Source organism: Corvus kubaryi, unplaced genomic scaffold, assembly GCF_017639235.1.
Source record: "Corvus kubaryi isolate FWS band 111438036 unplaced genomic scaffold, C.kubaryi_AGA036_p1.0 69, whole genome shotgun sequence".
In the NCBI taxonomy this organism is placed as follows: domain Eukaryota; kingdom Metazoa; phylum Chordata; class Aves; order Passeriformes; family Corvidae; genus Corvus; species Corvus kubaryi.
The window spans coordinates 2497158-2518725 of NW_024582057.1; the positions used below are offsets into that span (position 1 = coordinate 2497158).

General features: G+C 40.9%; 2 protein-coding genes across 8 annotated transcripts in view; one reads left to right on the forward strand and one right to left on the reverse strand.

The window, feature by feature from the left end:
* Positions 1–11258, reverse strand: part of KDM1B (lysine demethylase 1B) — a 27720-nt gene extending 16462 nt beyond the window's left edge. Inside the window, exons 1-10 of the mRNA XM_042049217.1 lie at positions 11168–11258; positions 10912–10978; positions 8244–8346; positions 7280–7404; positions 5378–5467; positions 4454–4565; positions 3673–3789; positions 2656–2694; positions 1344–1548; positions 71–255 (exon numbers count right to left, since the gene is read on the reverse strand). Of these exons, the coding sequence (XP_041905151.1) occupies positions 71–255; positions 1344–1548; positions 2656–2694; positions 3673–3789; positions 4454–4565; positions 5378–5467; positions 7280–7404; positions 8244–8333 (963 nt within the window). The 5' untranslated portion in view covers positions 8334–8346; positions 10912–10978; positions 11168–11258. The remainder of the gene's footprint in view (positions 1–70; positions 256–1343; positions 1549–2655; positions 2695–3672; positions 3790–4453; positions 4566–5377; positions 5468–7279; positions 7405–8243; positions 8347–10911; positions 10979–11167) is intronic.
* TPMT (thiopurine S-methyltransferase) lies at positions 11250–21283 on the forward strand. Of its 7 annotated transcripts, none has more exons than XM_042049224.1 (9): positions 11250–11333; positions 11796–11956; positions 12726–12818; positions 13888–14020; positions 14502–14554; positions 18465–18539; positions 19262–19347; positions 20326–20370; positions 21149–21283. In XM_042049224.1, the coding sequence occupies exons 2-9, from the start codon at positions 11817–11819 to the stop codon at positions 21262–21264; spliced, it is 741 nt and encodes a 246-aa protein (XP_041905158.1). In that variant the 5' UTR covers positions 11250–11333; positions 11796–11816; the 3' UTR covers positions 21265–21283. The 7 variants fall into 7 exon arrangements, with proteins under 7 accessions (XP_041905158.1, XP_041905155.1, XP_041905160.1 ...); XM_042049221.1 differs by having other exon boundaries at positions 11255–11333; positions 11799–11956; XM_042049226.1 differs by lacking the exon at positions 11250–11333 and adding an exon at positions 11353–11511.
* Positions 21284–21568: the final 285 nt, after the last annotated feature.

Below are 21568 nucleotides of genomic sequence, written 5' to 3' on the forward strand. Positions count from 1 at the left end.
AAGTGAGTCCACATCCCAGAACAGCTGCTATTATTTTTAAACAAGCAAATTAACTATCAGCATCTCTTACCTTGCAGTTTGTGTACCACAAAGCCAAAATCAAGTTTCTCAATGCCAGGTACATGGTAGGGTCTCGTGAATATTCTGGGAACTCATAGAGCTCATCCAGTTCCATGACATCTGGCCTCACACAAAGTGCTTTCCCACATTCATTGGGCTGGTAAAAAGGCTGAAAATACTTGTTCATGCCTGCAACTGAATAAAGACACACCAGGAATTAATCATACTCCATCATATCACATCCCTCTCCCTCTAAAGCAATCCACTGACCTCACACAGATAACAAGTAAGGAAGCTTTCCAGCCTCTAGGCACCTCCAGAATTATTCCATTTATATGGCTATCCCTCTCTCCTGCCCCCTAGGCTTGCATTAATTATTGTCCTGCTGCCTGATGAGTACACCTTGGACCTATCAGAGCTGAATTTTTGTCAAAGAATCAGTAATGTTTCATGGCACTTCAATGCCATCAGGATTCCAACAAGGAGTAGAATCTAAATTCAAGTCTTGAGGACTAGCATCACTGTACAGACTCAGGCAGTACTCTGAACTCCTTTCTTCTTCAACTCCCTATACTGCCCAGAGGGGGTAATAATTAAAAGTAGTCATCTTCCATGTTCAGTATTGGTAGCTCTGTGTAATGAAGTTTTCTGTTAAGCAGCTATAACATCTGTTGAACACATGAACAGATTTATTTTCAGCACCTAAGGAGAACAAAGCCTGCTAAGACAACACAGAAGCTGAAATTTCATCAAAGCACTCTCTGAGAGGTCAGTATGACAATCCTGAATTACCTTTTCTATACCTGACCTATTCTGCAGATCTGCACTCCCAGGCTGTCACTAGCAAAAAAATATAACCTAAACAGAATCTGAGTGCCTTAAGAAATCAAATTCTTTTCTTCAAAGCCCCAAAGATCCACAATATCAAAACTAGTAGAATCCTGGGGTTTTTTGATAAATCTTCATTTCCTTAAGAATGCAAACAGTCTTTAAGTACCTACATGGTAATTTCCCGTTTCTATACACAAATGACAGTGATACACAGAAAGCCTCTGCAGTTTGTGCTTACTCCCTAAAGAAAAGCCATAAGAAATATATTACCTTTATCTTACAAACAAGCGAATGGCACCAAACTACAGAGGCAGTCACACAGAGACTGTGTATTAGTGCTGAGAACAGAACCAGTGTTATGAATCAGGAGGATTACGTACCTTATAAACTCGGTTATAAGGCAAAATTTATCACACCTTTTTAAGCAACAGAGCCCTGCAGATGGCCCTTACCAGTCACATTAGGCACACTCTTTAAGTGCTCTAACTTCACAAGGTTGGATTCACCAGGTAACCGATTAGTGCTGGTACAGGATGGACTCATGCCCACGCAGTCTGGATAATATGCAGCTAGAAAGGGAGCTGCCACACTGTCTTTCAGCAAAGGAGGGAGTATGAGCATGGAGTACCACCAATGGTCTGAAACTTCGGCCACTCTCTGGCCAAGCGGAGAAGTGAAGGAAAGAGGGGAGAGGAGAACATGTCAGTACTTTAAAAATGTTGGAAAATGAACCAATTTCCCCCCTCCCTCCAAAACTGAGACCAAAAAGCACTAGAAGTATCAATCTCAGAATTGCAAGTCATCAAGACATTTTCTCTCCCTCTTTCCCCTTCCTTAGCCTGACACAGAAAACCTGTAGTATTGATCTCTTCCTCAGATATGGAGCTGAAACTTGACAAACTCCACACCATATGGAAAGTAAACAAATGAGACATGCCATAATAACACATCTATGCTTATCAGGCCCTTTATAAAACATTTACAGTCACTCACGCATCCAGAAGTCTGAGGTTAGAGAAGTCTACACTAACTTATCAGTTTAATTTAGATTCTGCTGTTCCCATCAAAGACCTTGTAGAACCCTAAGAAGCGCTGATGATTCACCCTTAATTTAGAAGTCAAACATGCATTAGAGAAACAAAGCCACAAAGCTTCTACAAGAGTCAACAATAAGCTTGAACATGTTCCCTGTGATAGAGGTACCTCAGGTACACTTGTGAACATTGGCTTATTGAGCATAAGTTTATATGAAATCTGAAACGCAGGGTGGCACGATCACAAACCCCTTGAAACACCAACATACATCTTGTATGTACATTTTGTAGTATGAGGGAGAGGAGAGGGAAAACATGCTTAGGTGTTCTTTTGCAGCCTTCAAAAAAAGGAGACTAGCTTGACTAAAGATAGAAACCACCTGAAAGACAAGGAAATTTTAGGATGGGGAATTCTACTTCAAAGCTGGGAACTGAGTAATATTTTGCCTGACCAAAAAATGAGAATTGGGAGTAAACTTTGAGTCATGACTGAAGGACACCACGAACCACTTGAAAGCTACTTGGTATGGCAAGGGAAAAGAGGAAAAAGATGAGAACGTAAAAAGCCCTAGGCTCTGTTGCAAATAGTGTCTGACAGTTTCCTGAGCAAAATGCGTAAATACTGACATTAATTGGCCAAAGAACCAAAATAAAAAAGGAAAGAAATACGCTGTGCTTTAAGATTGCTTTCATATTCTAGGACAAACGAGGAGGAACAGCTACGACTCACCAAGTCCTCAGGCATGGAACACTGGTCTGAGCCCTCAGTCTGAAAGACAAGTGAATGGTATGAGAGCTTTCCTTAAGCTGTGTGGAAAAAATTATGTATAAAGCAAAGTAATATTCTATGGCATAATTCTCTAAATTAAACAAAAAGAAGTGCTTAGTGTTAGCCTTCTGTAGTAGACATGATTGTTTAAAAAAAAAAAAGTAGAGAAATGTGTAGGTTAAAAACACAACACATCATACAGCAAAAGCACTCTAAAAGATGTTTTTCATTTGTTAAGTTAGTTTCTAATGATCAGACGTTAAAATACACATTCTATTCTATAAAATGGGGTGGAACACTGAAACAAATTAAGAAAAAAATACAGAATTTTATAGAAAAATTCTGGAAATATCCCACATTTTTCCAGAGCAACTCTTCTAGTCTAGACTATAAAAGAGAGTTTCTTATTTATTTTAAGAGTCTCTTTATCACTGAGTTTCAAAACTAAATGCTGACCCTTCAGGTTTTCATATGGTCACTATTTTCATGTTGTGTTTTTTCGTAAGTGCCAAATATATTCTATAGCACTTTAAGGACTCTTTCAAATTTCAGGAGTTATCTTCGTACCAAAGTTGAAACTTTTCATATAAAGCCCCGTGACAGACTTGATAGCAATTAGGAAAAGCTCATGGAGCTTTTCGAATGCTTTCCTCAATAACGAAGAAAGGTCAAACAAAACTGAAATGAACATTTTGGGGTATGTCTATTTTGTACATTCTGATAATCTTTCCATAGCTGAAGGATTTTACAATTGCCTCTGCAGACAAAGATATTTCAGATACTTCTTTCTTGACATTTCCTGTCAGAAAACAAGAAGTCCAAGCAGCATGTAGGCCTGTCACTGTGCAGTTCTCCAGGCCATCCGACCATCATTTTGACATTAGAGACACTGAGCAGCAAACATGAAGAAATTAATTTCTACAAACAAGAAATACCAACTTGTTAAGTTTCAATATGAGCAAAACTGTTGTGTGGTACCTTGGTGGAATTGTTCAGTTTCATACCACATCTGTAGGTTTTTGCTATTTGTGGTGTCAGCTGGATTTCCTTTGTCAGCTGACGCCATTTACCACATTCTGGCTTTGTACACTGCACCTGCGAGTCAAAAAACAAACATGTTTTTACTTGTTGCTCGTGATTACAGAGGAGATTAATGCAACTTAAATAGCCAATTAGAAAGAAGTGAGACGTGAGAAAGTTGTAAAATATAATTGTTAGATACATTATTTTGCAATCATCAGGCCATAACTACTGTTTGATCTACAGAAATCTTGTACCCATCTCCTGCAAAACTGAATTTCTGCACAGAACCTAAGGCCAAAATTAATTCAATGCCCCATTACTATGGTCTTCAGTGGACTTTGCAAGCATTACTTCAAAAATATATTCTTCACCACTTCAAGAAAAAAGAAAACACCACCACCAAACATCATTCCATTCCTATCTTTCTTCTTCTCTCTTTACCAGGGAAATACAAAATCTGATTTCAAAGTCTTTCATACTTTCCCTGCCAAATCTTACTCTACCTGAAAATCACAGCAACTACTTCACTGAAAAGTAACAGATTGGTCTTTGTGGGGTGTGGAGAGAGTCTCCAACAGTGGAGGAGCTGATCAGAATTTTTATCTAGAGCTTTTCCATAATCCTAATACTAGAAACAAACCCACAAAAACTCAGCTGACTGTCTGCTCGAACAGCAGAATATCAGAAACACATCAGAACATCACATTCCTATTAAATAAATCACCTTTCACCTTACCCAGTAAGGAAGCTGTTGATCAGCCATAAAGGCTTTTGGACTGGGCTCACTTTTACCATTACTTGTCCAAATCCTTTTCCAGGCAGTATATTTATCATAACCATCTTTATGGCTAAGAAGAAAGAAAACAGCAAGAAGTCAGAAAATTGAATATCTAGTTCACCTCAAGCAATAGCAGTTACTCTAAAATTAAACATTTTATTTAAGGACAGAGAAATAAGTGTAGAGAGTACTGTATTTTTGCTGTTAAAAGGAGAGAGTCATGGTTCTTACGACAGCAATAAATTGCATCGTGACCATTATGGCCTCTTGCTTATGAACACACTTCCTGGTATCTAAGGCCTGGACTGAGTGATGGGTACTGCTGAGCACATAAGCACACAAAATTCTTGGCAGAGCTGGATGTAATTCCCACTCAAAGGGGAAGAAGCTTGGAGTTGAAAGCACTGTCAACCTGACAAGAGTCTTCATGGTGACTGAACCACAAGAGTTAGATCTCCTTACTGATTTCTAGCTGCTTTTTATTGTTCTGCTTTAGAGAGGCAAGGTCTCCCGAATGCACAGTGTAAAGAGAATTTATCTTATAAAGGAAAACACATTTACTCATAATTGTTCTCATAATTTAAAATTCTCTGACGTTGTTTTTAAAAAAGACGAAAGCTTCAGAATAATTGCACACACAAACCAGCCTGCCTAAACTAACCAGTTTTGTTCACGCTGCTCTGTTTAAGTTGATTAGTCCATGCAACAGCTGCAGTTTTAGCATCACTGTCTAAGCCTCAGTCTGGCTAAAGCAAGGACAGAGGACAAGTCTTTGTATTACGTTTATGTACGTTTGTTATTGTTGTTTCTGTTTCAACAGTTGTAACAGCTGCCAAATTTTCATAAGCTCTGAAAGGACATAACCTTAATTGGTAAATCTACCTTCGGTAATAGTGGTCAAAACATTCATTGCAGAAGTGTTCCCCACAGGACAGATGATACCATCTAGACGTATACCCATTTTTCGCACATCTGTAATGCAGGAGACATAGAAATAGTTTTACAGTACATTTAGGGGGGAAAAAAAAAATCATTCTATTGACAATAGCACATTCTAGAATGTGAACAAAATATTCAGAACAAGCCAGGGCTTTATGTTACATTCACGAAGGCTGACTTACACAAGGCACTACAACCATACAAATAACAATAAGGTCACTTCAATTGTCTCAAACATTTCCAGTTTCCAAACTAAGCAACACCAGATGCAAAGGAGGCAAAGTGTACACAATGTGCAGTTTTATAGTTGGTCTGGCTTCCAGCAGCCTCCCTCTAACAATGGTCAACTGAGCCTGTCTTTAGTACCCTTTAAGCAGGCATTTCCTGAACATGAAACAGTGAATATGTGCCGTGACACATTAAGCGTTTTGCAAACGTATAAGATGACAAAGCTCCTCTCCACAAAAACTTAAAGTTCCTTTACTTTGTTGCATTTTTTTCCAATATTAGTGCAGAGTTGGGAGGGATCATTTAAATTACGGTTTTTCTTGTACACATGATCAATTGATTCATAAGTCATTACAATGTTCTGTTCCCAGAACAACTGACAAAACTATAAAGGCAAAACTGAACACAAAACAGATGTTGCCTATTTTTTTCTCATGAACAACTTGTGATTTTAACCCAGTGAAACAAAACCCTAAGGAAGCAGTTACGCATTCTGGGCATTTGTTCTTTACTACTCTCAAAAAGAAATATCCTTTACAAATATTACATTCATCAGACAAAGCAATTGTTCTTCGCTTAGAATACTCTCATGAAACTCAATGAAATTGTTCAAGATAAATGCACAAGGTAAAAAGCAGTGACCTAAGATATTAACTCAAATAGCCATGAAATGAGCTCATCTCAAATAAAATTGAAAGTATGTACTTGGGGGAGTGGGAAAGGTGAAAATCAAAATATTAGAATAACAATTCAAGAAGATGAGTAAGCAGTATGCTTTGTTTCCTAAATAAAAACTGTAATATCACCAATGCTGATCTCACAGGTGCTCACTTCCCAGACAAGTCTCTCAGGCAACTGCCAAAACACTTGGCTTCTCTATGACAACATCCAGAATACATTGACTTCCTGCCACCAAAGAACAATCCATGGATATAACTAAATGAAGCACCTAATTAGTTTCACTTATTTTTCAATGCTGTAAAGAAGGAAAGTTTGTCTCAATTATCAGGGAGGGAGGAGTGCTACTTAACTAGAGTGTGCCTGCTTCATAATGAGATCTAACATGTTGCCTATTATAGATATACCTTGCCAGTATCATGCATTCAAAACCACCAGGGTCACAATGCAAAAGTACTTGTGAAAGTGCAGAGAAAGCATACAAGAACAAAGAGTTCAGATAAATATGACTGGCTCTCCTAAAACCTCAAATTTCAAGGCTAGAATCTCACCTCAGACTGCAAAGCATTCCAATGAAAGTGGTAAAGACTTTCTACAGTAAATGATGGTTTCATTTTCCATCTTGAAAGCAAGTTTAGCTTTCTCAAATTACACTAATATGCTCTCACTTTCACAGACGCAAGGGCACCATTAATAACATAAATAAGCATATCCCAAAGATATTCTGTATCCAAATTAGCAGCTTGCACAGGAGAAAGTTATCCACAACAAGAATAACTTGGAACATTTTCCTGGCATCATAAGACTCATATTAGCAGTATCTTTCAATTCTCGTTCTACATTTAGAAATGAAGGAATTTTTCAGAATATAGTTAGAATCCTAAACTTCAGCTGCAGATTTAGAAAGTCCAAGAAAAGTGCAAATAAAAAGGAACAAACCTTTCAGCTGCACTGGCAAAGCAAACAGGACATGTTGCAGTGCATCCAGCTTTTTCACACTTTCTGTATTTCTTCTCTGACGCTTCATCATCATCATCTGCTGCTTCAGCTGCTTTCTTCTTCACCTAATAAAGAATAGCTGGAATCTGACCATAAATGACACAAATGCATCTTCTACAAAGTGGCATTCAGTTTTGCAGCTTATGAGTGGCATCCCATAGTTAAAACGATCCTAATGAAAATCTTTGTAGCCATTGTGAAATAGCTGCAGCATGAAACAGCTGTCAAATTAGGTCAGTTTCTTCTACTAAAAAAAAAAAAAGGCCACGAAAAGAAAAACCCAAACCTACAGCAAGACTGGAAATATCATTTATATCTAAAAATGTCTTGCCTTAGTCTAATTGATGCCACTGAAGAAATTATAAGCAAAGCGTACAGTTTAAATAGTATTTTAAGCTCCATCAGGTGTTCATGAGTCAAGCCTCATGCATTCATTTTATTTCTTCTTTGGAAAATCTCCTCTTTGATAATACTTATTGACATTAATTAGTGGCAATCCTATCTGTGCCTCAAATAAAATACTAGGGTAGGCTTAGGGCATTTTTTTGGATACAAAACTGTATACCAAATGTCTCTTCTGGGCCTCAAAGGCACTGTGTATTATGTTGTTTTAGGCCTCTGTCTGGATGGGCAGAAAACTTTGACTGTACAGAAATCTATGATTGTATTTTTAACACATTACATACTTACAGGTTATATTGAGTATTTATCTTTTCTGAATATTGTTTGAAAAATGAGACACTTGACCTGCTTATTCACAGAATTAACTCATTCTCCCTCTCTGTGAATAAGTACTTTAAGACCTAACTTACCCACAACAAAGCTCACTTTCTTTACAAATGTCAACAAAAAATAAAAAAATAGCGAAGTAGAAGTCCATGTGGTTTTAAATTATTATATCTACCTGTCTTCCAGAACTCCTCACAGGAAGGCTGTCTGGAGACTGATCCAAAGAACATGCCTTTTTTTTCGTTCGTACCCTTCCCGTTGACATTGTATTGTTAGATCTGAAAAAAGGTAGGCAATAGTTAATTAATTTAAATTGCTTGACTTTGCAGAGTTAATCACAGCCACTCATACTACTACTTTTGACAGAGTTACCTAGGTAAGAATCTGTTCAGCTTCACTGTTAATTCGAGAGGAAAATGAGAGTGAGGCATTTCAGGAAAGGAACAATACTACTATTTTAAACCAAATTCGTGGTTAAGATTAGATCCCTGAGTACATCTTGACAGGCTGTTCCAGATCAGCATATCCTGGATTTCAGTAATCTGATTTGCATTACGTGAAGACCTGGACTGGAATTTGGGTTGGCAAAGTGAACAGACATCAGCTCAATGCTGATGCAAGCATTCAAATACCACTCAGAGTAACACTCGTCCTGCTAACTACTGATTTATTGGCAGCAAGAGATTTGCACTGTAAAGCACTTTTCCGAACAGTGTACTGAAGAGACATTTAATACCAGATGAACAACCATTTCCAAGACTTGCACACCCTCCTATGAAAATACATCAGAATTTGAAGTCTAGACTGATGTTATAGTGCAGCTATAAGTGATTGGAATATTACAAAGTTTGCTGTTAAGTATTCAACAGGACAAAAAAGATTTACGGCATGAGAGTGCTCTGTAGCTGTCTTTGACTGCATTGGTAGGAGCACAAAATGGACTGCAGTTAACCATGTAAACTGGAAACCACGGAGTGTGAGAAATTATAATGCAGAAATATGAAAGCATATTTAAAATGGGATTATTGAAGGCATTCTTTTCACAGGGAGTAAAGCACAAAGCCCAGAGGAAGAAGTAAATCTAAGAGTGCTCTACAACATACAGAAAAGAAGTGGAAATAAACCCCTAGTACTACAGCACTGCATCATGAATGTTATCTTCTTGTAATAGGGATCGGTTTGTAATTATGTTTTTGGAAGAGGTTTTTTTTTTTATATATATATGAGACTTCTCAATTCTCCCTGTTTCAGGCTGCAGTGTCCTTATTCAAGCTATCAGTGATGGACAAGGCAGCAGTATCTTCGCTCAGAAATTCTGCTAAAGGTAAAGGTAACAGGAAGAGAGCAGGAATTTTACAAAATTCATATTAAGCTGATTCATGTCAAGTAAACTGGTTCATTCTCCTCTCAAGACAGAAGAAATTGTTTGTGAGAAGAAATCACATGAGGATATCCACATAAGTGAAAAATTAGTTCAAATGACCCAATACAAAACTCAACTTTGTTTCTTGCATGTATCCCCTCCAGCCAGAGGTAGGAAAAAAATTATTAAGTCAATCTCTATTACCTTAAAAAAAAAAAAATTAGCATCACTTCACGGTAACTTACCACTGTATGGGGGTGGATAAGGTTGGAGAGTAAAGAAAACCAAGCAGTTTCATTTGCATGAGATTTCCCTAAACTGCTGCATAACGCCCCAGAAAATGGTGGCTTTTTCCCCCTATAGCCTTCTTTATGGATCAGTGGCACAACAGTATCTCTCTGGATCACCTTGGCTTCTGACGGTAAATAATTGTCCCGAGATGCCACGGTCCTTACAGTCAGAGGCTTCCAACTGAGCAAGGAGTGCTGAGCAAGGCACCAGGTGACTCATTTTGGTGACCATCAGGTGATCACAGTCTGCTGCTGCTATGGGGCCCTTTTATCCAAGAAGGTAAAAGAACACGCAAACTTTTCATTGCATATCCAGGGATAGAAAAAGTGCCAGTTACCAATCATTAGGAAGTTTGGTAAAAATATTTCAGATTCAGAGAGGCCTCCCATTTTGAAAGGCGGAGGTCAGTTGTACGGAATCAGAGACATGTTTTTGCTGTAAGCACTATGGGGGGGTAAGAGGGAGGTGGGGTGAAAGGGAGAAAAAGATCAGTTGTATGAAACTTTGTCCCCACTTCCCTCCCAAACCAAAAACCACCCCCCAAAAACCCCACAGATTTTTAGAGAACAAGCAAATGTGGCTTACTCTACTAAGCTTTACATGACTTTGCATCCTATCCTGTAGGCATCTTACTGGCTGAGAAAATAAGCCCTTTAAAAGGAGAGAGAGACGCATAATGCGCTGTCACATTCGATAATGTTTCATCCGTCTGTAATGTGTGGCCTACATTGGAAAGCTTTGTGGAGTTTACCTGCACAGTTGGCAGCAAGTCTGTCTTTGGGAAGGAAAAAAAAAATGTTAAAAGGAAAGAAACCCCACGGACGCACAGTCAGAGGCGGAGAGGAAGCGAGAGCAGCCTGATTAACACGGGGAGTGCACACACCTCTAAAACTCAGCCCGAGTAAAGCGGAGCCGCCCAGCCCCGCCGGCCGCGGCTGTGACAGCTGGCGGCGGGCGGGGGTCCCGAGGGGCAGCCCCCGGAGCAGGGCAGCCTCCGGAGCAGGGCAGCCTCCGGAACAGGGCAGCCTCCGGAACAGGGCAGCCTCCGGAGCAGGGCAGCCCCCGGAGCAGGGCAGCCCCCGGAGCAGGGCAGCCCCCGCGGCTGGGCTGCCCCGGAGCCAGGCGGAGGCGGTCCCGCGGGTGCCGGCCGGCGGCGGGGCAGGCACTGAGGCTGGCGCCTGGCACTCACCTCGGGGCCGCGTCACTCGGGGGCCGGAGACCACATTCACGCGTGTCCGCGCCGCCTCCTGCTAGAGCTGCAGCGGGGAAAAAGGGTGGAGAAGGGGGAAGGAAGGGAGAGAGGGAGGGAGGGAGGGAGACAAGGGGGAAGTAAGAGACAAGCGGGGAGGTGAGGACGGGGGCAGCGCTGGCACCTGCCCCGCCGTTCCGGGGAGGAGCAGGCGGCCTCGCGGTGGGCGCTGCAGCCGGGGGAAGGAGTCACTCACCGCCGCCGCCATCCCCACCGCCATCCTCCTCCTCCTCCCCGGTGCCGTGCACCCTCAGCCCGCCTCCTCCTGCCGCCGCTTCCGCTCTCCGCGGTGCGTAGCGAGGGGGAGGGCGGGGAGGCACCGCCCAGGCCCCGCCGCCCTCGCGGGACCCGCGGCCGCGCAGGTACCGCCGCTGCCGCTGTCCGGGCGGGGGTGCCGAGGGGGGCGGCAAGGGGGGCGGTGCTGAGGCGCCACGGGTCACCTCGCGGGTCCCCCGGCCCCGAGCAGCCGCTTGCCCCCGCCTTCTGCCCGCGGGTTTCACGGGAGAGACGTGTCGGCATCTCCCCCCTTCATATACCTGGGTAGGGGGGCTTCCCGATGGGTGCGAACAGGGAGGCCACCGGCGGTCCCGTAGTGCTGGACAGGGCGCGTTCCGCCGCCTTCGTCCCGGGAAAGGGGCTCTGGCCGAAGCTATCGGTAGCAAGAGTGTGCCGAGTGCTCCGTCGCGTTCGGTACAGCTGCATTGCAACTGTCACCAGATTGTGATCTCCTGAGATCTACTAAATTTTTGTCCGACTCGAGGAAGTAAGAGCCTGTTCCAAACTATGCATTGGGTGGTGGTAATTTTTCTCTCTTTTTTTCACAGCAGCAAGCACTCCCTGGAGACATGGACCACTCAGCGGATGCATCCGGGCTCCTGGAAGGCTCTGATATTGGGTCACAGAAAGAGAGAGTGGTGACAGAGGAGGAATGGCTACAAAAATGGGAAATGGGTAACATCGGGTTTCACAAGGAACAAGGGCATCCGTACGTGACTTCAGTCTTCTGCCTAAGCTGTTTTAAGAAATGCCATTAGATGAGTTACTTGGCTCATTCAAGAAACTCTTAATTGAAAATGGAACATTTGCCAAAGGGAAATTATCTTACATGGGCACAGCTTGAAACAAAAATAAATGCAGATATTTTTGTGACCTACATTTGTCAAAGGACAGAGAAAAGAAAGTATTGAAATTAATATAGAGCTTTTACTCTTGAATGAAGTTTTAAATCTTGGATAGTTTGACTAGAAAATCTTAAATTTTCTGATGGAGAAGCTTTGCACTGTTGTTCATGTTATGAAACTGGGGCTTGAAACAGTGTGCAGAGGGCATCAGAGCAACTATCATGCGCTAAAAGACAAGGACCTAAGAGAGCAAACCTGATTATATAGTCTTTCAAGACTTGTAGAAGTGATTTGATTGATACAGAAGGTTAATAATAGTTCTGTTTAAAATCTCTGTTACGGCCCTCTTAGTGGTGGGTTGGTTGGGTTGTTTACTTGCAAAGATAAACAGAAAACAGAACAAACAGAAATGTGTTAATTTCTGAATGTCATGAAATTGACTTTCTTGCTGTGCAAACAGAAGGTGAATGTTTTTATTTTATGTGTTTATTTCTAATGGCATGAAGCAGGTTGAGCTAATAATATATGTGGCATTATGGAGTTTTCATGCTACCTGGCATAGTGTGTAGCACTTGGCTTTTCATGTGCCAGCACAAATACTTGCAAAGTAAGACATGTCTTGTTTTTCTGCAGGCTCCTCCAGAAGTATCTGGATGTTCTTTTAAATGGCAGGAGTGGACTGAGGATATTTTTCCCACTTTGTGGTAAAGCAGTAGAGATGAAATGGTAAAACACAGATAATAAGAGCAAAAACCTTATTTGATGTGGGGAGGGAGGAAGGGAGAGGGGAAATTCCCAAGTTTATATTGGCCAGTGGAAATGTGCTGCATCTCCATTGGTAGGAAAGCAGCGTCACTGGAAGCTGAAGGGAGGAGGAAGCTGGTGTTTTGTATAGTAGCATGAATTGAATGGATAAGGTCTGACCTGAAAGTGCTCTTGATTGTCCCAAGTTCAGCTTGGGGAATGCTGAATTTAGATGGATAGAGTGACTGAAGCTATGCCCTTACCACTGCTGCTTTTGGTAGCAATGCCAGCTTAAATTGTCCACAGTGAGGTCGGTTGTGCCACAGAACATTTTCAAGAGACCATATGGCATGCCAATCTGGAAATTTAAATGATTTGGACTAAATTTAATTTCCTCTTTTTTTATACTTCTTATTTTACTTTTACCCTTTTTTGGGGGGAGTGGGGGGCCGGTGGTGGTAGTGTTGTATTTATAATCAGGGCCTATATAAGCCAGTGTTCTTTCTTGGAGGGAGGGAGCACAAACCAAAAACTGAACTGCATCCTCAAGTAATCCAGCTATCAGGTTTTATCACAGTAACTACTTTCTAGGCTGACTGTGGGCTTGGACACACACTGGTGTTTTGCTGAGCTGCAGCAGCGCGGAGGTTACCACACCTCCTTCATTGCCTGTTCCTGCCAAGCCACAGAGACAGCTGGGTGGACAGTGTGCCTCAGTCAGCTCAGTTCAGAGCACAGCACCTTTCAGAAATGGACAGTTTCTCAGTGCGATCACCTGTTTTCATCGAGTTCATAGGAATAAATGCATAATTTATTGAATCTAAATAAAGCATGTAAGTCCTTGTCAACTGCATGCTGAGTGGTGCTAATTTAAGATCAGATTATGGAAGGGAGGTGTTCAATATAATCTGAATGCTTCAGAAAGTCAGGATTAGACATATCAGGGCATCCTAAAACTAGGATTTCCCTAATGAATAAATGATACATGGGAGATACACATTTTGCCCAACCTGTGGGCCTCATGTAAACTTGGGCCCTCTCTTGCGTGCAGGCTGGCAGACATGGGACACAGTGTTGTTGGTGTGGAAGTCAGCGAGCAAGCGGTGAAGGAATTTTTTTCAGAACACAGTCTGCCTTACTGTGAGGAGCCAGTCCCTGAGATTTCAGGAGCAAAAATGTTCCAGGTATGTCTCCTGTGTTGTCAAATGATGTGGTGTGGTTAATCATGCAGTGCAGGCATAACCGAGCAAACAAGTCATTCTGCTTTTACGCCTCTGTTTTACTGGTAATCATTCACCTCTTCTGAGGAGGTCTAAAAGGAAGCTCTGAGTTGTATATTTGGGCTGAGAAGTTATTCTTCTAAACTTACTGCTTTGACCTTCTTATGACAGTGAAGCACCTGAATGTAGAAGGAATGTGTTTTAAAACTGGGCAGTTGCATGCCTTGGTAGATTAGAACCTCTCTGGAGGGGACCAGAAGAGTTACCTCAGTAAACTAAAACTAAAAATGTTTCTCACTGTTTTTCCCCATTACATGTAAATGTATTTTTAAAATTGCATTTTTAATAGTATATGGGTATATTTTAAGATACATACTTATATACTTATGAGTGTGTATTTAAAGATAGTTAGCTGATGGATTGTTTCCCTTGCTTTTTATTGTAGAGTACCTCTGGCAACATTTCCCTCTACTGCTGCAGTATTTATGATTTGTCCAGGTAGGAATACTCATCATGTTTTACAATTCTGTATAATTGAACGTGTATTAATACTGTCCAATACTATTATTTTCTTTGAATCAGACAAAGATTTGTCAGTTACTCTCAAGAAAACTTGTATTAATTTGTATGAGAAATATGAATAGCCAATCTCCAACAAAAGCTTAATTCCATTGCTGATCATTAAGGATGACAACTAATTATCTTTAAATGGGCTTCTTATTCCAAGCCATTCTGTGAAAGTTATCAAAAAACATTTTTGCTTTTACAGTAAAACCAAATTACCTTGAACATTACTGATGAATTCTATGAAGCAAAACTCTAGTACAATCCCTTACTCAGAGTAGCTTAGTAAAAGTAAAGAGAATATATCCAGGGGTGTCTTAGCACTATAGTTCCCTCCTCTTGCAGTTCTTACTCAGATGTGATTTTCTCTAGATTACAAGGTTTTGGTTTTTTGTGTTTGTTTGCTATTCCTACAAACAACTGTCAGGCACAAGAATTTGTTCCATGGCTCTTCAGTAAAAAGGAGCTAGAGTCTTAACATTTACTTCAATAGGCTTTCCAGAGCTAGTACATATACAGGTGCAATAGGTAGTTCAGGACACCAGAACGTGGTGTTTAGTATATGATCTTTTTTTTTCAATCTGCCAAAACACTGGAAAAAAGACTACTCATTACTAGAGTCCAAAGTCTTTCAGACAATAGACCATGACTAAGACTTCTGCTGCTGCAGCTGACTCCAGTTGGTTTGAATAGTGTATATATGTAACTGATCTTGCAAAGTGTTGAAAAGATGGGCTGTGTATGAATGTGACTTTGTAGATACTGCCTGGTTTCTTCCCCTCCTTGCCCCTCCAGTGTAGCTGCTTGCTACACTGTAGATCCCTGTAAATCCTTCTTGCTGGGAGTTGACAAGTTGCCCAGGGATTGCTTAAGCTTCTCAGAAATTTTAAAAAAATTCAGTCATAAGTTTTGTAGCAAGTCACGTGGTGAAACCTGTAACTTCCATCACAACATGGTGGAATAATACTTTGAAATAAACAAAATTAGATAATTAGTGACAATTTCAGTGCATATCACTGGATCTAGTACATAGTTTTCCATCCACAAAATAAATTGGTAGACAGACATTCTGGATGCAGAATGAACTGTATTTCCAACAGCAGTCAGCAGATACCTGTGACTAGAAATGCACATACACTTCTAGTTTCTGTGTACAGACAATTTGATTAATTACCCAGTAATTATGGAAATTAAACTTATTTCTCTCTTGCTGAGCCTGGCCTACTAACAGGTCCCTTTGATCTCCATTAGCCTAGCATTCATTAGAAGAAAACTCAGGTGTGCTCCTGACCTTTGTCAGAATGGGACATTTCAAAGACTCTTGCTAGTTAAAGAGTAACAGGAATTACTGCTCTTTCTGGGAATTCTGGGACATATGTAAAACAGTTGTATTACACAATCATTGTACCTCCTAATTATGGCTGCAAGACTTCAAAAAAGTCAAAAACTGCTTTAACCGAAACTATTAAACATATGCAGAGATAGAAATTCACAAGTTTACTCATAAATCCAGTGGGTTTTCTGCAGATACGTGAATTTCTGATTTACATGTTAAATTTTGTTAGTTGTGGTAGTACCTAACCCATGCTGAATGCCGTATAAATGCATAGCAGTGTGATACAATGAAAGGTACACCCAAGGGAAGCGCTTCCTAATACCTTAGCTTCATCCTGATTCTACATCAGGATGAAAGACAGCTGTGTGCCTTTTTTGACCTTTTCCTCATGGCTTCATTGTGTTGTGAAGGAAATTGGATGTGCAAAGGGGAAAAGAGCACCCAGACACTCAGCAGGTCCTGAGATCTGGGCAGCCAGGAGACCAGGACTGGGACAAGGCCACAGCATGAGCCTGCGTGCAGCCTGGGATGTCCGTAGGCCCTGATGAAATCACTGGGGAGTAAAGTACATGAAATGCCTGTATGGAGCCACTGCCACCATTCCAGTTAGACCAGATTAAAGCTGGAAAGAAAAACCAAGAGCAGAAAACCTCAGTGGCTTGCCTAAGGTTTCAGCAGACTTAGCTATGCAGAGAGAACTGCCTCCAAGCCTCAGAAGATCAAGTTTGTCACCTGCCCCACTAAACTTTCCTTTGTGCCCTGCATGTCCATTGCTTGTTTAACTGTCTCTTCTAGAATCTCCTTTCAGTTAGAAGGCTGGTTATTTAAATTAGATGCTTAGACTTGGCAAACTTTAAAAGAAGTCAGCACTTGAAAGTGTTATCATGTCTCATCGCAGTAGAGTGGGAAATACAAGATCAGCTTGTAGGTTAGATGCCAGAGATTTAGCAATGCCATTGCAATGAAAATAGCAGTGGGCAGAGAGAAGTTCTCATGGTTTAACTCTGGCTAAGGTGATAGAATTAAGCACCACACAGCTTCTTGCCTATTCCCCCCATCATGAGATGATGGGGGACAATCAAAAGGGTAAAAGTGAGAAAGAAACATGTGCGTGGAGATGAAAACAGTTTGATAATTAAAAAGAAATTTCAAAAAATTGTAAGGAAAAAAAAACACACAAAAAAGAACAACCAAAGAGAGAGGAAAATAAAACCCAAGAAAGACAAGTGGTGCAAATGAATGCAGTTGCCCACCAAGCAACTGACACCTAGCCAGTCCCCAAGCAGTGCCCCCATCCACCAACCTCCCACCCAGTTTTATTGCTGAGAATGGAGCCAGATGGTCTGGAATATTCCTTTGTTCAGCTGGGGTCAGCTGTGCCTGCTGTGTCCCCGCCCAACTTCTTGTTCATTCTTGTACTCTCCAGCCTACTCACTGGTGTCACGGTGTGAGAAGCAGAAAAGGTGTTGGTGCTGTGTAAGTGCTGCTCCGCAATAGCTCAGTCATCAGCGTGTTATCAACATTATTTCAAGCCCAAATCCAACACAGCCCTATGCAAGCTATTATGAAGAAAGGTAGCCCTACCCTAGCCAAAACCTGTACAGAAATGAAGGCAGAGGTGATGCAATTGGACTCTGACATCTGCCCAGTAGGCAGAAGGTTATTGCACCATTCATGCCACATTTTTCTAAGTAAACGTATTCAAACTTTCTTTAAAATTACGCAGTTTACTTCATTACTACCTCATTGTCTAACCTCCTCTTTTAATAATTACCAAAAACAAGGCTCTTTCTTATCCCCTGAATATTCTTGTCTTTTGTGTCACTCTGGCTGCTCTTACCATCCATTAATAAAGGCATTTCTTGATAGTCTTGCCCACTTGCAGGCTTTGGGTGGTCATTGAAGCCATCTGCCAGCATATCCAGAAGCAAAACTAGTGTCTGCAGCACAATTACACTGAGGCAAGCAGCAGTAACTTAGCTTTTCTAGCATTAAACAAATGGCAAGCTGAAGCTAACTGTCCTGGGCGTGTAGCTGGGAATTCAGGTGTCTAAAGTTACTGAATGTGCTGAGCTCAATGATAGTAAGCAACAAGGCACCTTCTTTAGCCTGCATCTGAAATAATGCATGGGTTTTAGACAGTGGTCAAGAACTGTTGATGTGCTGAGTGCATGTTAGACAGCAGGATGTGGTTACTGGACACCCAGACTTGTAGCTGAATATGTTAAAACTACATTTCTTCCTCCCTGCCATGTCTCAGCACCCCCTGATGGGGAAGCACTGACCAATTCCTGCACCTCTTTGTTATTGCAGCAGGACTGAGAACGAGGAGGGCTTCTTAAATTCCAGATCCCATTGGTTTGGATTATGAAAGTGCTGCACCATAAAAAAAGGTGGTGGGGGATCTGCACCACTAGCTGCAGAATCCTTGTGACTTTACAAAAGTATCTGAATAAAGATGAAGGTGCCTTTTTACTATTTCTAACCCTTTTCCTTATCTTGTTACAGCTCAATAGTTGGCAAGTTTGATGGGGTTTGGGACAGAGGAGCTCTTGTAGCTGTGAATCCATGTGACAGACAACGGTTAGTAAATTGCATTGTTACTATCTTTTCTCTGATGTATCAGTGACAGGTTTTTGATCCTGTGACTTGTTGATGAGTCCTTTTTTATTTAAAGAACCAGCCTACCCAAGTTCTTCTCTACCACAAGCATCTGCTGCAGTCTCACAGTGCTGTACTCTTCCTTCAGGAAGCCGCCCTGCCTCTCAGTGGGAAAATATGTGGTTTGTTCCAACCCAGAAGAAGCAGAGCTTCAAGTCTCATCTGAATTCCATTACTTCCTTTTCATCCCATCTACTTCTTCTCTCTTTGTTCTTTTTCCCCTCACTCCTCTTCATTCCAAATTTTTGTTCTTTCCTATAGCCAGCCCAAATTTAGTTTGAATCTGCTCCCAGGATTGTTTGATTAGATACATAGTCTTCAATTCACAATAATTTTAGAAGATCAGTAATACAATGTGTACTGTATTCTAGACTGTGGCAGGTGAATACTTGGTTTGTCTATTAATCTTGATCTGAATGTGCAAAAAAAGGATAAATGCTTGTTTATGAGGAATAAATATAACCTTTATTTGATGTTTTTCATGTGTAGCATGAATTTTGTGCTCCTGAAATTTAAACTGTTTTGCTTAGTCTCTGTGCAGTTCAGTTCAAATTCTGTCTGCATAGAAATGCATTTTGTTGAATATTTGAATGATATGCTTAAATGCTTTACAAAAATAATAAAGCATAATTTTTTCCTTTTAGCTATGCCAGTTTGATGATCAACCTAGTGGAGAAAAATTCTTCTTATCTCCTTGTTACGGTTTCATATGATCCAAACAAACATAAAGGTGAGAACTTTGTACTGTTCATGTTGTGATTTTGCTTTAATACAAATTGTATAAAGATATAGTAGATGTATTAGTATCTTCCCCAAGATTCTTATCTGCATAGCTTTGTTAGCTGGTGGCACCAGTATAACTGTGTGTTAAAATGTTTAGATATTGACCAAGCTTGAGACTATATTTGGGTTTTCTCTAGCATTCAGAAATGCTAAGGGTGAGTTGAGGACAGTCATGGTATATTAACAATGAAAGAAAACTCTAAGTGTGGCTGTTACAATGAAGCTGGAAGTCAGAGCACTTAGTAACATCCTGTCTGGCCTCGGGAGCTTGAAACACTCCCAAGAACATCAGCTTCATGCTGTTTATCCAGTATTTGCAACCCAATGTGTTGCCAATCTTGTGCCTTTCTCTCAGCCACTACCACACTCTGAATCTACTTAGAAGACGTGAAATTCTGTAAAGTCGTAAGGTATTTTTTCCTTTTATAGTTTTTATATTATGTACTGAAGTGAGAGATTTTTTAGTTAATATTAACTCACAAAAGAAAGATTTTTTTTTTCTGCTTTTGGGCCCTTCAGCGTAATTATCCCCCCCAAAAATAGGTCTTGCTATCACAAGCAACAAGTTTAATTCATTGCTTTCCCTCTGACATTGTTCAGCTTTTAGCCTTAATCATGCCATTGTAGTATAAAGAGATTGTGGACTGGATTCACACAGCACACTGAGAGTGGTCATAGCCACGTCACATTCATGATTCCCTGCTGCAGCTGGAGATGAAGCAGCAGCAACACCTAAAGCTGTCTGGCCCACCAAGGTGCCACGAGTTCCTGGACGTGTTTTATGGTTCCTGCTGGTGGTGCTACACCCTGGGGCCCAATTACAGGCCAGGTGCTGTGAGTGAAGGGGTTGGCTCTCCTACTGCAATGTAAATTTTGTCTTCTTCCCATGTCTCATCTCTGATTAGTTTAATCCCTTTTCTTTCAGGCCCACCATTTTATGTTCCTGAATCTGAAATTCAAAGTTTGTTTGGTGAGTAAAATTTCAGCTAACCCTTAGGAATTTTTTCCAAAGCACATAAACATGTTTAGATGCCTCTATCTTGCCCTGTGACGAGTGATACAGTCATTTGCTTCTTATCTAAAGGCTAGAGTCATGGGAAAATGCTGGGAAAAATTATTACCATTTAGCCACAGGGGTTTTGCTGTCAAGGAAAGTTCTCAGTTCTTCAAAAGATATGAAGAAAACCCAAGAGACAAAGTTTCTTGTCTCCCTTTGGTACCTTTTTATTCTCCCAGGATTCATACTGCACTCAATAATCCTGTAGCTGCAGTCTCAGAGTCCCGTTTGACCATTTTGCCTTCGCCTGCACCTCATCAACCAGTTGCCCTGGCTTTAATACAAGTCCTACCAGTGCTACCGTTTCTGCTGTACTTTTGTGACAAAGAAGGAAAATAACATGGCACTCAAAGAAAATGCTAAAAATGTACAACTCATATCTATCAAAGTAATGAAATTTGGAGCTGTGTCAGGAATTTAATTTTAGGCGTTCCTCATGATGTGCTGTAATATCTTACTTGTAAATTTACAACTTTCTGAGACTCCAGCAGTGTTTCTGTGCAGTGAGTCATTTGCATAGACTGTTGCATCCCAGTGCAAAAGAGAGAGATTAGGTTTCCCCCAGTGCGTTTATATCACTGTGTTAGGGACTATGAGGAAATCTGTGGATAAGATTTTTTTTTTTTCTGGACACTTTGCATTTTTCTTTGACTAATCATTCACTAATTTGTTATTCTTACCTCCTTTTCAGGCAACTGCTGTGAGATTAAGTGTCTTGAAAAAGTCGATGATTTCTCAGAGAGACACAGGCAATGGGGACTAGATTATTTTCTGGAGGTGCTATATAAACTCAAGTTTGTAGCTTGATTAAAATGAATTAAAATAACTTGCCTCCCATCTTGCTTTTACTGACGTCTCACATTTTAAAATGGGCCTTCTTGAAGCAGGCTTTTTGTCCATTTTGCTTACAAAGTCAGCTCTCCTACACAGCTGCCTTTACTGCCTTGAGATGTGAACAGCTTTTCTTAAACTCCGTGAACAAACAACCGTTACTAAGGTATACCTTATTCATCCATGTCAATTCAAATCATGAGAGCTGTGAGAAAGAAATGTTCTTGTACCTTTTCAGCCATTGCTGATCAATGCTGTCTGCCTGGCACTCTGCAGGTTG

Bases quoted from the DNA above. Each gene is read 5' to 3' on its own strand.
- TPMT (XM_042049224.1), top strand. From the start codon at position 11,817: ATGGACCACTCAGCGGATGCATCCGGGCTCCTGGAAGGCTCTGATATT. The intron at 11,957-12,725 runs GTACGTGACTTC...GTTTTTCTGCAG, and splicing joins CACAAGGAACAAGGGCATCC to GCTCCTCCAGAAGTATCTGG. The intron at 20,371-21,148 runs GTGAGTAAAATT...CCTCCTTTTCAG, and splicing joins TGAAATTCAAAGTTTGTTTG to GCAACTGCTGTGAGATTAAG.